At 38.8% G+C, this 12,816-nt stretch overlaps 1 protein-coding gene across 1 annotated transcript in view; it reads left to right on the forward strand.

The window, feature by feature from the left end:
• Nucleotides 1-3,500, forward strand: part of ABCB11 (ATP binding cassette subfamily B member 11) — a 78,963-nt gene extending 75,463 nt beyond the window's left edge. Inside the window, exons 26-27 of the mRNA XM_035007830.1 lie at nt 1,565-1,711; nt 2,560-3,500. Of these exons, the coding sequence (XP_034863721.1) occupies nt 1,565-1,711; nt 2,560-2,760 (348 nt within the window). The 3' untranslated portion in view covers nt 2,761-3,500. The remainder of the gene's footprint in view (nt 1-1,564; nt 1,712-2,559) is intronic.
• Nucleotides 3,501-12,816: the final 9,316 nt, after the last annotated feature.

Consider the following 12,816-nt stretch of genomic DNA (forward strand, 5'->3'; position numbering starts at 1 on the left):
TTATCTTTTTTGAGACTCGGTCATCGGCAAAATGCACAAAATAACATTAAAATGAAAGAATACACATAATAGCCATCCAAAGAAAACTGCGGCCATTATTATGGTCATTATCATGATTGCATTACTTGGCAGCATATACTGTGCGTGGTGGGGTGAGTTGCATCTGCCTTCGTGCTTCTCACTTTTCCAGAGCCAAGTTTGAACTTAGTACAATATTGACTCTGCATTTTTCCATCCACCAAGAGCCTCTTGGGGGTCAATCACAGAGAAAATTAACACAAGGAAATGAAATTTTAGGAAGCAAACTTTTCACCTTTTCCCCTTCTTTTAAATACCACTGGGAAATTACTTTTCTTTGTGATTATGTTTATAAATTTTGTGCTGTTTGTGGTGGGCTTTTTCCTTTGTTCTTTTTCACAAAACCTCCTGTCTTAGCCTGGTTCTAGCCTGGGTAGTGTAATCCATAAGCATGTAGAAATTACTGAACGAAAAGCAAAGCTCGTGTGTCCCTGAGAGATTCATTTGTTCCACGAATCTTTGCTGAGCACGTCCTCATTTTGTGGGAGACAGTGGCTTGGAGGCAGTTTATGGCCTCTTTCTCATACAGATTTACCCATCGTACCCTTCACTGAGCACTGTCTCTCCACGAGGGCAGAGCAGGCTGTCAGAAGTCTCCCTTGGCTGGTTAGCATTTGTCAGGAGACAGGGGAAACGGGGAGGACACACGCTTGTTGTGGAAGGCAGGGGAGAGTAGTGGTCAAGGGCAAAGTCTCAGAAACAAGACGCACCTGGATTTAGAGTTCACCTTCACTGCTTTGTACTTGTTTGTCTTTGCACAATGTTCTTACCTGTCTGTGCCTAAGTTTTATAACCCGTAAAGTAGGGAGAAAATTATTTCTGTGAATGTTAAATGATCATCTGCCTGGAATAGTTAACACAATACCCAAAGCATGGTAAATATTCTGTGAATGTTAACTATTTTTTTATGTAGCCATGCCAGGCATCTAGTTAGGGATTTTCCTTCATAACGTCACCTAAAACAACAAATATATGAACTAGTTATTAATATCTGCATTTTTCAGACAAGTTGGCGCTCAAAGAAATTTAAATAATTTTTCATGCTAATAAGCAGCAGAGTGGAGTTTCGCACATAGGCTTGTGATCCAGAAGGATGCCTTCTCATAAGAGGATGAACCAGAAGATCTCGCAAAGGGCCCTTGCATCATTCCACCTTGGGAAGATCTTCCAGACAAGAGTTTGGAAATCAGGGAATTTTAAATCAGAGAGATCTCATAGACAGGGAAAAAGGAAAAAAAAAAAAAAAACAAACTTAAAATAAATGCAGAGAAGGGGACATAAAATCCCCTATTTTCCCAACAAACCCCATATTTTTCTTATATCCCTAAGTGGATTTGACATCCTTTAGAGAAGGACTCATTTAGTATTCCCAATTTCAAAAAACAAAAAAATTGTTTAAATCCACAGAGAGGTCCTTGAGGTGGGCTCCATACAGCATAGGAGCAATGACTGTTCCTGCGTCTCAAACTTACCATACTTTTTCCAGAAATATGAAACTAATGTTGGGGCCCAAGGGTCTCAGCTATCTCGAGGAGAGAAACAACGTATTGCTATTGCTCGGGCCATTGTACGAGACCCTAAAATCCTGCTGCTAGATGAAGCCACTTCTGCCTTAGACACAGAGAGTGAAAAGGTATGTATTGATTTTCTAAAGTCCCTTAGATCATTATAAATGAGGCTTTTGCTGTAATATATGCCCTTATAAAATGGCACTATTTTCAATTTCCTGATTCATGGACAGTATAAATGGCACTACTTGGTGGAACAAAAAGACAATAATCGAGAGGAAGTGAGGCAAAATGGGATTGTTTCAAATAAAAAATTGTATTTTAACTTTAAAATAAGAATTGTTTTTAAGACTGTCTAAGCTAGGTGACACTTTTTCAAGGGTAAGTAATTAGCTTTCTTAAGTGAAATAAAGTAATCTAGGTCATCTGTAAGGCATTTCATATTTTATAATTTCGAAGTTACACAGCAGAGCAGGTAGATAGCATACAACACAAAGTAAGAGGTGGTACCTAATGTGCAGCTTGCATGAAAGCAAATGCAATTGGGCAAAACAGAATGAGGAAATTTACCATTTACAATTAACTCCTTAAAAATCAGGATCCATTTTGGAGAGAACTAAAATGTCCTCAATGAAGAACAGTATCAGTAATGACCACTTAACTGCTATCTTACACGGTTTCCTTGGTTTCATTTTTGCCAACTAGACCATCAAGTATTGTAAAATTACATAGTGACCTCCAGTTTGCTTCATTCTTGCTTCACTGAAATTTCTCAGCTTGTAGAACGCAATTGAAATCACTGATGCATTGCAGTCAGCAAATACGTGTGTCATCCTTGCCCTCCTGTCAAACCTTTGGGTTTAACCCCTGTTTATCACAATGTTACTCAAGTAGCGTTCAGCAGAATTCTTGCAATGTTGGGCCAAGGAACAAACGTGTGTCTTTGCATCAGCTTTCCACCTTCTCTTTGCAGATGGTGCAGGCCGCCCTGGACAAAGCCAGAGAAGGTCGGACCTGCATTGTCATCGCTCATCGTTTGTCTACCATCCAAAACTCAGATATCATTGCTGTCATGTCACAGGGGAAAGTGATTGAAAAGGGGACCCATGAAGAACTGATGGACCAGAAAGGAGCCTACTACAAACTCGTCACCACAGGAGCCCCCATCAGCTGAGCTGACTCAAGAACGTCGTGCACAGATGAGGCGCCAATTACAGGAGGGCCGTGGGTTTTTTTTTTCTTTAAGGAGAAGTGATAATATTTTACTTTTACAGACATTGTCATACACTGGGATCCAAGCTAATTTCTAATGACCTTCAATAATATCTTAGTTTTAAAAATCTGTATATAGAAAATGAAAGAAACTAGGGTTAGTGTGAGTGAGAATCCAATGTCAAGCAGGTGCTCAGCCATTACCCAGTGGCTTTCTCCATGCAGAAGCCAGTCCCAGTTACTACATGGGAATCAACAAGAAGTCACAGAGTGAATGAGACTTTGAATTCCTCAAGGCAGAGGACTATCCTTCAAATTTTAGAAACTTCAGTGTACAGAGAGCCTAGTGCACTCACAATAGGCACTCAGTGCCTGTTTATCAAGCTGGACCAAGGTCATATGTGAAAAGAACAGGAGGACTGACAACCAACTATTTCTTGACTAAAGTTTTCTTGCAAGTGAAAGCAGATTCATTCATCTCTAAGGATGGGGACAGGAAAAGGAGGGCTCTCAGGCTGAGAAAGGCAGAAAGGGGCAAGTATTTGCAGGGACTTACCGGTTAGGAGTGTGGATTTATAGATTCAGGGTGTAGTAGGTGGGTGGTAGAGTCAACATTTACTGCACTACAATCTGCCAGTGTGGCTTTTTTTGTATAACACTATATGAAGCTACAACAAAATAAAAGGCACTGTCTTCATTTCATGAATAGACTGGAGAGACAAAGGACAGCAACCTGGGACAAAGACTCTATCCCAGGCCTTTAATCCTTGTCACCACCCTCCGCATTGGTTGCCTGTATGGAAACAGAAGTACACACCCCTCCTGCAGCAGGATGGCTGCCCTTCTCTAATTCTAGCAAAAGAATTGGGGAAGCTCACTGAGAAACATGCACTTAGAGACCCAAGTCACATTTGAAGGGGTGGCTAAAGACAAGGGGATTGAATATAAAGTGATATATGAACAGAAAAAAAAAATTCCAGCTCCCTCCTCCTCTGGCAGGAGATTTTAGGAGTAGCCTCTGGGGAAACTGGCTAATCCAGTTAAAAGAAAAGAGACTATCTTTTAATGAGGCATAATGAGGAATAATGAGGTATAAAAGAGACTATAGAAAAGAGACTATCAGGGGCAGAGATCCTCCACAGAAACTCCCCAACCAGATTACTCTACCTTGAAGCCTGCCTGCCAAAAACACATACCCATTGGCTTTTCAGTGTCTCACTCTTTCATAGGAATAGATTGTCAAGAATCACCAGGCATTAAGGAAATATTTTAACACAAAAAACAAAATGATAACAATAGAATGCCCAGAACAATGATATTAGAGGTAACAGAGCCAATGCAAAGATTTGGAAAACAGTCAAAGAATGCCAATAAATTCACATAATGAGATGAGGAGATATTCCCATCTATTTAAATAAAAACAAGAGTTCACAAAAATGAACATACAGATAAAATACAAAAAAAGAACTCTTGACAACTGAAGTGAAAAATTCAGTAGCAGTTCCTATCAAGTCGTCCTGCCCTCAAGATGTCTTCCTGCTCTATCTCTTTCCCAAATGCACTTGATGTATATATGTTTTCTTCCCATGGCCAACAAGTGAAATTCTGCCTACAAATTAAGCTTGAGCTGTTGTATAATGAGGTATATTATTTATGTGTCTGTCCAGTGTTTCCTGGTAAATAACCATAAAGGTGGTTTAGCAAGGTAACTAGGTAAGTCAGAAGAACTGATGGTTGCCAAGTCAGGGAGGGAGAGGGTGGAGGACAGCACTTTAGTTAAGTCATGAAAAATGGCAGAGACAAGTACATTGCAGAATAAAGATGCCTGCAAGAAGGAATTAAATTTTGCAGTATGCATGGGCTCATCCTGTAATATTGAAGAAAGGAGAACAAAATCCGTTTGTGGAAGTGCACATTTCAAAGAAGAACATAAGCTTCGTGCTGGGAGGCTGTCAGTTTCCTGGAGTGCAATGTGTGAGGTGTGAAAAATGAATGAACAAGAGTCATTTTTCAAATAAGGTACTTGAAAGTTATTGATGAGCGGGATAAGGTTGACAACAGAGGGCTTGAAATAATGTGGGAAAACAATTGTTTTTTGAGGCTCAGGGACAAGGTAAAGGATTATAACCTTAAAAATATAGAATAAATAAAGTTGCAAATTTATTTTACAACACCAGGGAGCGCCAATGTTTCCCTATCTATCCCACATCCTATGTCACTAGCAAAGATTTGGTCTCTGCAATTTTACATTATTAATGTTTCTCAGATAATGTGGGTACTTGCTTTCTCTGTTCTATCTGACACTTATCTCAAGTCTTTCTATAGTTTCTAATGTTTTCAGGATGGGTTCATGCTATAACCCCAAATAATAAAAGTTTACAGGAGAAAGAGTAATTGAAGGATTGGAAGACAAAGTTGGGGAAATTTCCCTGAAGGTAAGACAAAAATATAGAGCCAAAAAGTAGAAAAAAAGAAAAAGAAAAATTTTAGAGGAACAACCCAGGAGGTATAATAATTAGCTAATTGCAGTTCCAGAAAGAAAGATTAGAGGGGAGTAAATTATTAAATGGTCCAAAGGTATTTCCTATAACTGGAGAATATAAACTTTCAACTTGAATGGGTTCAACAAGTGTCGAATATAATAAATAAGTAAAGATCCTCTGTGGGCACACTATTAGGCAATCTTAGAAAACTGGGAAAAGAAGATAGTCAAATTTTCCAGGAGAGGGCGGAACATGTTACATATAATAAAGAATCATAATGACAAAGAATCTCTTGACAATAACACTAAAAGTCAGAAGATGTAAAGATTTGCCTTCAAAATTCTGAGGGAAAATTATTTCCATTCTAGAATTCCATATCCAGAAAACTCTTCTCAGGAGTGAAAGAAGCCTAAAGAAACTCTCAGTCATGTAAGGTTTCAAAACTTTCCCTCCCCATACATCTTTTCTCAGGAAGCCACAGAAGGCTTTCCCTAAAATAAATGAAGAAGGAGGAAGATATGGGACCTAGGAAACAGGTGATCTAACTCAAGAATGAGGTGATGGGGGGGTGCCTGGGTGGCTCAGTCGGTTAAGCATTTGCCTTTGGCTCAGGTCATGATCTCAGGGTCCTGGGATTGAGTCTCCCTGCTGATCGGGGAGTCTGCGTCTCCCTCTGCCTCTGCCTCTCCCTCACTCTCTCCTTCTCTCTCTCTTGAATAAATAAATAAAATCTTAAAAAAAAAAAAAAAGAATGAGGTGATGGGAATATCCAGGATGATTAGGAAGGGAAATCCCAGGAACCCGGTTTGCTGGAGACACAGTGAGCAGCCAAGCCTGACTGAAACAAGGAAATGAGGTTCCACAAGGGATGTGTCTAGGGAAAAATGTGATGCTGCTAGACTATGGTGACATTGCCCCTGGCAGAGTTTGCCGATGAGTTAGCAATGCAGAAAGACAGAGAGAGAGAGAAAGAGAGAGAAGATTATTAACTATTAACTCTGGAGTAAAAGAAAACTTATACATGAAAGGAAATATATTTATATTACACTACATGACCCACCCAAGAATGTTATTTACAAAGCCATATCAATGTAAATGCTGAATGCTGAGCTAAACCCAAATTAGAGACAGGTTATGGAAAGGGAGAAAAAAGGTGTGGGGAAGCTTGCATAGCTTCTACCATGAGGATCTGTGTGTATTCCTCATATTCCTTGGGTATGGGTGTATTCCTCATATTCCCTGGTAGAAATTAAACACTTAAAAATTTAAACAAATTTAAACAAATGTCAATTTGTTTAAATTAAATTTAAAAAATTTAATTAAATTTAAAAATTAAATTTAACAATTAAACTTAAAAAATTTAAGCAAATGTCAATAAAACATATTGCTTTAAGAGACAAAGGTAAGGGGCACCTGGGTGGCTCAGTCGTCAAGGGTCTGCCTTCGGCTCAGGTCATGATCCCAGAGTCCTGGGATCGAGCCCCACATTGGGCTCCCTTCTTGGCGGGAAGCCTGCTTCTCCCTCTCCCACTCCCCCTGCTTGTGTTCCCTCTCTCACTGTGTCTCTCTCTCTCAAATAAATAAAATCTTTAAAAAAAAAAAGAGACAAAGGTAAATATAATCTTTTATGTCAATTATATCTCAATAAAGTTAGAAAAAAGTTTTTTAGAAAGATGAACGTAAATACCAAAAGAAGCAGCTGAAAGATTTATGTACATGTATATCTTAAATTTAAAAATAAAGTTAAAAAGTTAAAACAAAAGGAGAAAAAATATAGCACAGAGGCACAATATTTAAAACAGTAGATACCAAAACTGGATTTGAAAGACACATCACAGGAAAAGGGGAGTCCAAAATAGATTCACCAGGAATCCCAGTTCTCATAGTGCATGCTAAATTTCTAATCACAAAAGTGAGCATGGTTCTCTCTTCCTGCGTTACTCAGAATAACTTGGAAATAATCTAAAAGCTCAAAAAAAGAGGATGGGGAAAAGATAAAATTGGTTGAGACACCTATATATAGTGATGTTTACCATGAAGCCAACAAAATGATGATATTGACCTATATTGTTTTTGTGGAATGATGTCCATTATATGTTGTGTAGAAGTGAGTTTCTGATCATTATGGGTGGTATGATTCTCTGTCCATCTCTCTCTCTCTCCCTCTATCCACACACACACACACACAGATATACATACACACACACCTCACACATCTGTTATGTGTGTGTATGTGTCTGTGTTTATGAGCTTATATGTACCTGTATGCATAAAGAGATATCTGGAAAGATTTCTACCAAAATTTTGGCAGCTTTTATTTCCAGCCATTTGTCCTCTACGTGGACAAAGCTCCCTGCACATACTAAATGTCTGTGGTCCTTGAGGACTGGGACTGTGTTTGGTTCCTAATACCCCCAGTAATTTACTCAGTACTTGGTATAAAGTGATAGCTCAATACATCATGGTTGAATAATCATTTTAAATTTTTACAAGTAGTCAATAATTTGTCAGCCCCAAGACAACTAACCCATTAAGTTAGAGCAGTGTCTTCCAATAAAAATATGAGTCACTAATGCAAACTACATCAGTAATTTTAAATTTTCTAGTCACAGTAAGGAAAAAAGAAACAGGTGAAATTAATGTTAATAATATATCTCATTTAACCCAATATATACAAAACATTATTAATACCTGTAATCAGGATAAAAATTATTAATAAGATAGTTTCCTTCATCATATTAAATATTCAAAATCAGATGTGTATTTATACTTACAGCACAGCCCAGCTCTGACTAGCCACTTGTCACGTTCCTGCTAGCTACATGTGACTGAAGCTACTATATTGGAAAGACAGGGTTAGAATATCCAGTTTCATGAATTTCCTGGTTTGGGCCTTCATTGATCCTACATGATTTGAGTCTTACAAAAACATGAGCCCAGCTTCTCCCTTGGAACATGTTCTTATACCATACCTGGAAACTTGGTAAAACTTGTTTCAGTTAAAGATCATGACTCATTTGGACTAACTAGCATTATGATAAGACCTAGCAGAATCAAACATTCTGATGTCAGAAGTTACAAACAGAATCATATTGGCCCTTATCAGAGTGATTAAAATTCTTTACATCATTTATTTTACTTGATTTACCTGTTTGAGTTAACAAAGAGAGAAAACTAAGATTGTTTAATGTAACACAATATAACTGCAAAAACTGCCATTTGATCTAATCCCCTTGAGTTCTCTTCCCAAGACATGTTTTCTTTCAATTAATTTAGAAGAACCGTTTATGGGTTTTTTTTTTCTATGAACAATTCTTATAAACAACTGGAGCAGCGTGTTTCCCACCTTATTTAGAAAAGAGATCTTGAGTCATTTGATACATCTCAAAATTGCACGAGAGTGGATGACCACAAATCGGATATGCTATTATTTGAGCATGATTTTGTTGAGAAACTTTTTTCCATATAGTTACTCTGGGTGTACTCTACATATGCTCTTAGGAAATTATTTCAATGAAAGGACACTTTGAATTTAGTAGTGCATTCATGCATGCAGTTTTTGGCAATTATATATTCATTTAAAAATGTAAACCCTGGGATATTTTGATATTGTGTCCTGAAAGAGGAAAATACATAGGATCATAATTAGGTATAGTTTGCCACATATTTATTCATGAATTAAATATAAATTTCCTATCGTAAGAAAATACCAGAACATTCCCATCAGGTTGGTTTAGGATCCCACCTCATATTTCCAACTAAGAGTTGGATTTATTAATATCGCTTATGCATGCAGAATCTTTCTGTAATCAGATCACATAAGTATGTTAGTGGAGATAAAAAAATTGCAAATTTGGTTGCTGTTTCCAAACACATCTTGAGATAAATTTACATATGCGTGTGTATCATTATAAAATAAGCATTTAGTCCATTTGTATTTGCTCTAAATTTCCAGATCAAGTGAATAATCTCACCTGCCTATAAGAGATGGGAGGTGAAAATAACTTAAATAAACTTTAAAACCCAATTCCAATTTCTTTCACACTGTGTTCAATTAAATGCCCAATTAATTTAAATGGATAGACTGTAAATAAAGCAGTGCACATGATTATCATCTAATTAACACTGGCCAGCATTATAATGTGCTCATTAGCGAGATGTCTGGTATCCTAAGGCTCATAATGAGTAATCAGGGTACACGTGATTGGCATGGAGCTGTCTGGATGCAACTACTCAACCCAATAAAGCAGCACGAAGACCGAATGTGCAGGAGAAAAAAGAAGAAGAATGCATGGCTGGTGAATTGGCAGTTCCCTCCTTTGTATGATTCAGGTACAACTCCTACTCTCAGATACTGAAGGATAAATTTGAGAACAACAGAATGGCTGGTGATAGAAAGGGAAATGTTCATCCAAGGTGACCCAGAACAAGTGCCTAAGATTATTATGAATAATTACAGGAAAGAAAGAAACTACTCTGAATTTATTTGTCCAGAGTACGTATTCCTAATACACCAAGTACGGAATCAAACGAAGAGATGAGCGATGTTTTAATAAAAGTTCTTGGAAGATGAAAATCCAATTAATCATTTAAATCTACCCCGTGATAACATTCACAAAGCATTTCATAATTTTAAAAAGTCTTTTGCCCTCATAGTTTTTGTATGTTATTGTGAAACCAGTTAGCAGGCTGCCGGTAAGGGATGCCGCCCTAAGTTGTATTTACCGTTAAATATGCGAGAAGTTGTTCTGGTGGGTATCGTAGGCTGGCTGGCTTGACCCCCAATTCTACATCACTTTCCTTTGCTGGCCTCTGTTACAGAGGCTGTAAAGTAAAGTCTTTACTTTTCCAGACTCCCTTGAGGCGAGGGGAGGCCAGATTAGTGAAATACAGGCTCGAGTCTCTTTGGAGGCTGTTCCTTCTGGAATAAAGCCTGGGTTGAAGAAAGCTGCTTCCTTCCTCACTTCTTCCCTCCTGGAGGCAGAGCAGGCATGCTGTGGTCATCTGGTCAGAAGCCACACACCATGGCTCATCTCACATATGAAATTGTTGTTAGTCTGGGAATGATCAGATTCTACTGGCACAATATAGCCGGAGTTGAAAAGAAAGTGATGCAAAAAGAGAATGGACTTGAACCACAGAGGGTTGGAAGAGGTGGGGAATAATGTTACCATCGAATCTGTAGCTGGTTAGAGTCTCAACCTAATTCTTCCAAGCCCACAGGCCTATGTTGAACTCATCCTTGCACCTCTAGCACATAAAGTATTTGTCAGGTAGGCACCCAGGGAGATTCAAGAGGAAATAGAAGCATGGACAGGAGGGGTCCTGTTTGAGCTGCAGAAGATCTTAGAAGCAATTTGGAATGAGATCTCTAATTTTCATTTAGCACAGGCAGTCCTCAAAAATCTTGGCACCATATAATTTGGTGTTAGAATTTGTGTCACATTCAAGAAGCACATTTCGATAGCCATAAAGAGTTAAGAAGTAAATTTTGTTTTTACATCTTTGGGAGATCCATAACTAGTCCACAACAAACCTACTAAAATGCTCTTTCAAGCTTCTAGTCACTTTCTCCACGTGGCACAGTTGGTTAAGCACCTCCAATCTCTCTGCCACAAAGCAAACTTCCCTTCTCCTTCCCTTCTCTTCTCTCCTTCTCACTCAGCCTGTTAGTATGTATACCCCTTTATTATCTCTACCTGCAAGGAAAGGTTCCTCATTAGGTTGTTGAGGAAGGGGAAATGGAGCTGGTTATTTAATTATAGGGTCTCTTTTGTAAGATAGGTGAGCAGGAAGTCTGAATATTCTCATGTTAATTTTGTCCAGTAACATCGGTTAAATTATTCCATGCATCTCTTTCCATAGCTATAAAAATCGGATTCTAATTGGAATAGAATGTTTTAAAGATTGAAATGGGTTACATAAATCTAAAATTTTTTATTAAAGTAGCAAATTAAAAATGGAGTGATTTTTAGAATTTACAGCCTTTTTCATTGCATATAAGTAAAATTTAATATGCTCTGGCTCTTCTTCTGATTTGATTGAATGAGACCCTCAGGGTTGCAGAATGTCAGAGCTGGAATGCACATGAACCTTCCATTCTAAGCCCATTTTAAATCCCTTACTGGAGAAATTACTCAACTGAGGCCTCCAACATTAACTGGCCTCCCACCATCACAGTGGTTAGATGCAGAAACCCATTAGACTAGCCTAGAATGCAGGTCCAATGACTCCAGTCCGGGGAGCTTGTTACCAAACTCCTCAAAGTCTTTCATACATCTATCTGTCTTAGAATTTTCTGGCACCTCTCCTGCTGTGTTCTGATCCCCTTTGGGATCCACATAGGGATATGTGACACTGCCTCTCGATTGGCCAACATGAGCAGAGTATCAACATTTCGAAGCTAAGAGAATGAGATGCACAATAAAATCTCACAAAGTCAGACAGGAATACTTACTTTCCCTTTTTTTTAAGTCCGTGCAATCTTCATATAGAAGAATAGCAACACCTCTACTATTTCTCTCATTCAAAAAATTGTAAAAAGGCAGAGTTTGGAGTGATCCTGTAGAAAAAGGAATCTCAAGGACCAGATGCTTTTAACGTGGAATTATTGAGCTTGAGGGCAAGGCTGGTGTCTAGGAAAGGCAGTGATATGTAAATGCAACGGCCACCTTTAGAAAACCCCCCGTTAATGGCAGAATGTGTGAGCAAGGATGACAATCTGGCCACTGCTATTCATAAGACACACAGTGAATCCAGGGAGAAGTCAGTTCCTTGGACAGAAGTTAGATTGTGATTGGCCCAAGGGATGTGCATGGGCAGGTGACAACTAGCGGAGGAAAGAAGCTCTTCATCTTAATGCGTTCTGGCTTTATTTTCCAGGCACACATACGGCTTGCTGCTCCTGCAGAGTATGCAGATTGTCCCAGGGAAATGGTCTCTGGTCTCCCCTGAGCCAGCCCTGGAACCGGGCCGAGGTCCTGCCTGAGCGAACGCTCCTCTTGCTGGGCCCTGAACTGTGTCCCGAACCCCACCCGGCAGAACCACAGCTGCCGCCCTTTGCTCATTACCTTTCCCCATCCCAGCAGCTCCTTCTGAACGTAGTGCTTTTTGGGGGAAATAATCACGGTTTCTGAGCTGAGGACAGATTCCTTTTCAGTATCACATGGCAAAATGTTAGAGGAAAAAAAATTATAAGAAATTAAAAAATTCAAAACAGAAAATAATTAAGCGGCTTTACGCTAACCTTGATAACCTCAGTCTTTGAATTTTCTCCCTCCCTGAGAGCAATCACTTCTGTGCTGCCAAAAGAAATGAGATGTGATCCCTCCCAAGTCATTACTGTGATCTCCATCAAAGACTAGCAAAGACAGTAATTAGTACTCTACCCTAAACCAGCCTCAAATTTGATGGAGACCACACTTGTCCTTTGGACAGCTTAAGGGAAGCATTTCTAATTCCTAGAATTTCCCCATAAGTCGCTGTCATTTGGCAGAAGTTTCTGAAATTGTTGCTTCTTGTAGACCTCTCCTGCT

Source organism: Mirounga leonina, unplaced genomic scaffold (genome assembly GCF_011800145.1).
Source record: "Mirounga leonina isolate KUSES-001 unplaced genomic scaffold, KU_Mleo_1.0 Mir_151, whole genome shotgun sequence".
NCBI classification, from domain to species: Eukaryota; Metazoa; Chordata; class Mammalia; order Carnivora; family Phocidae; genus Mirounga; species Mirounga leonina.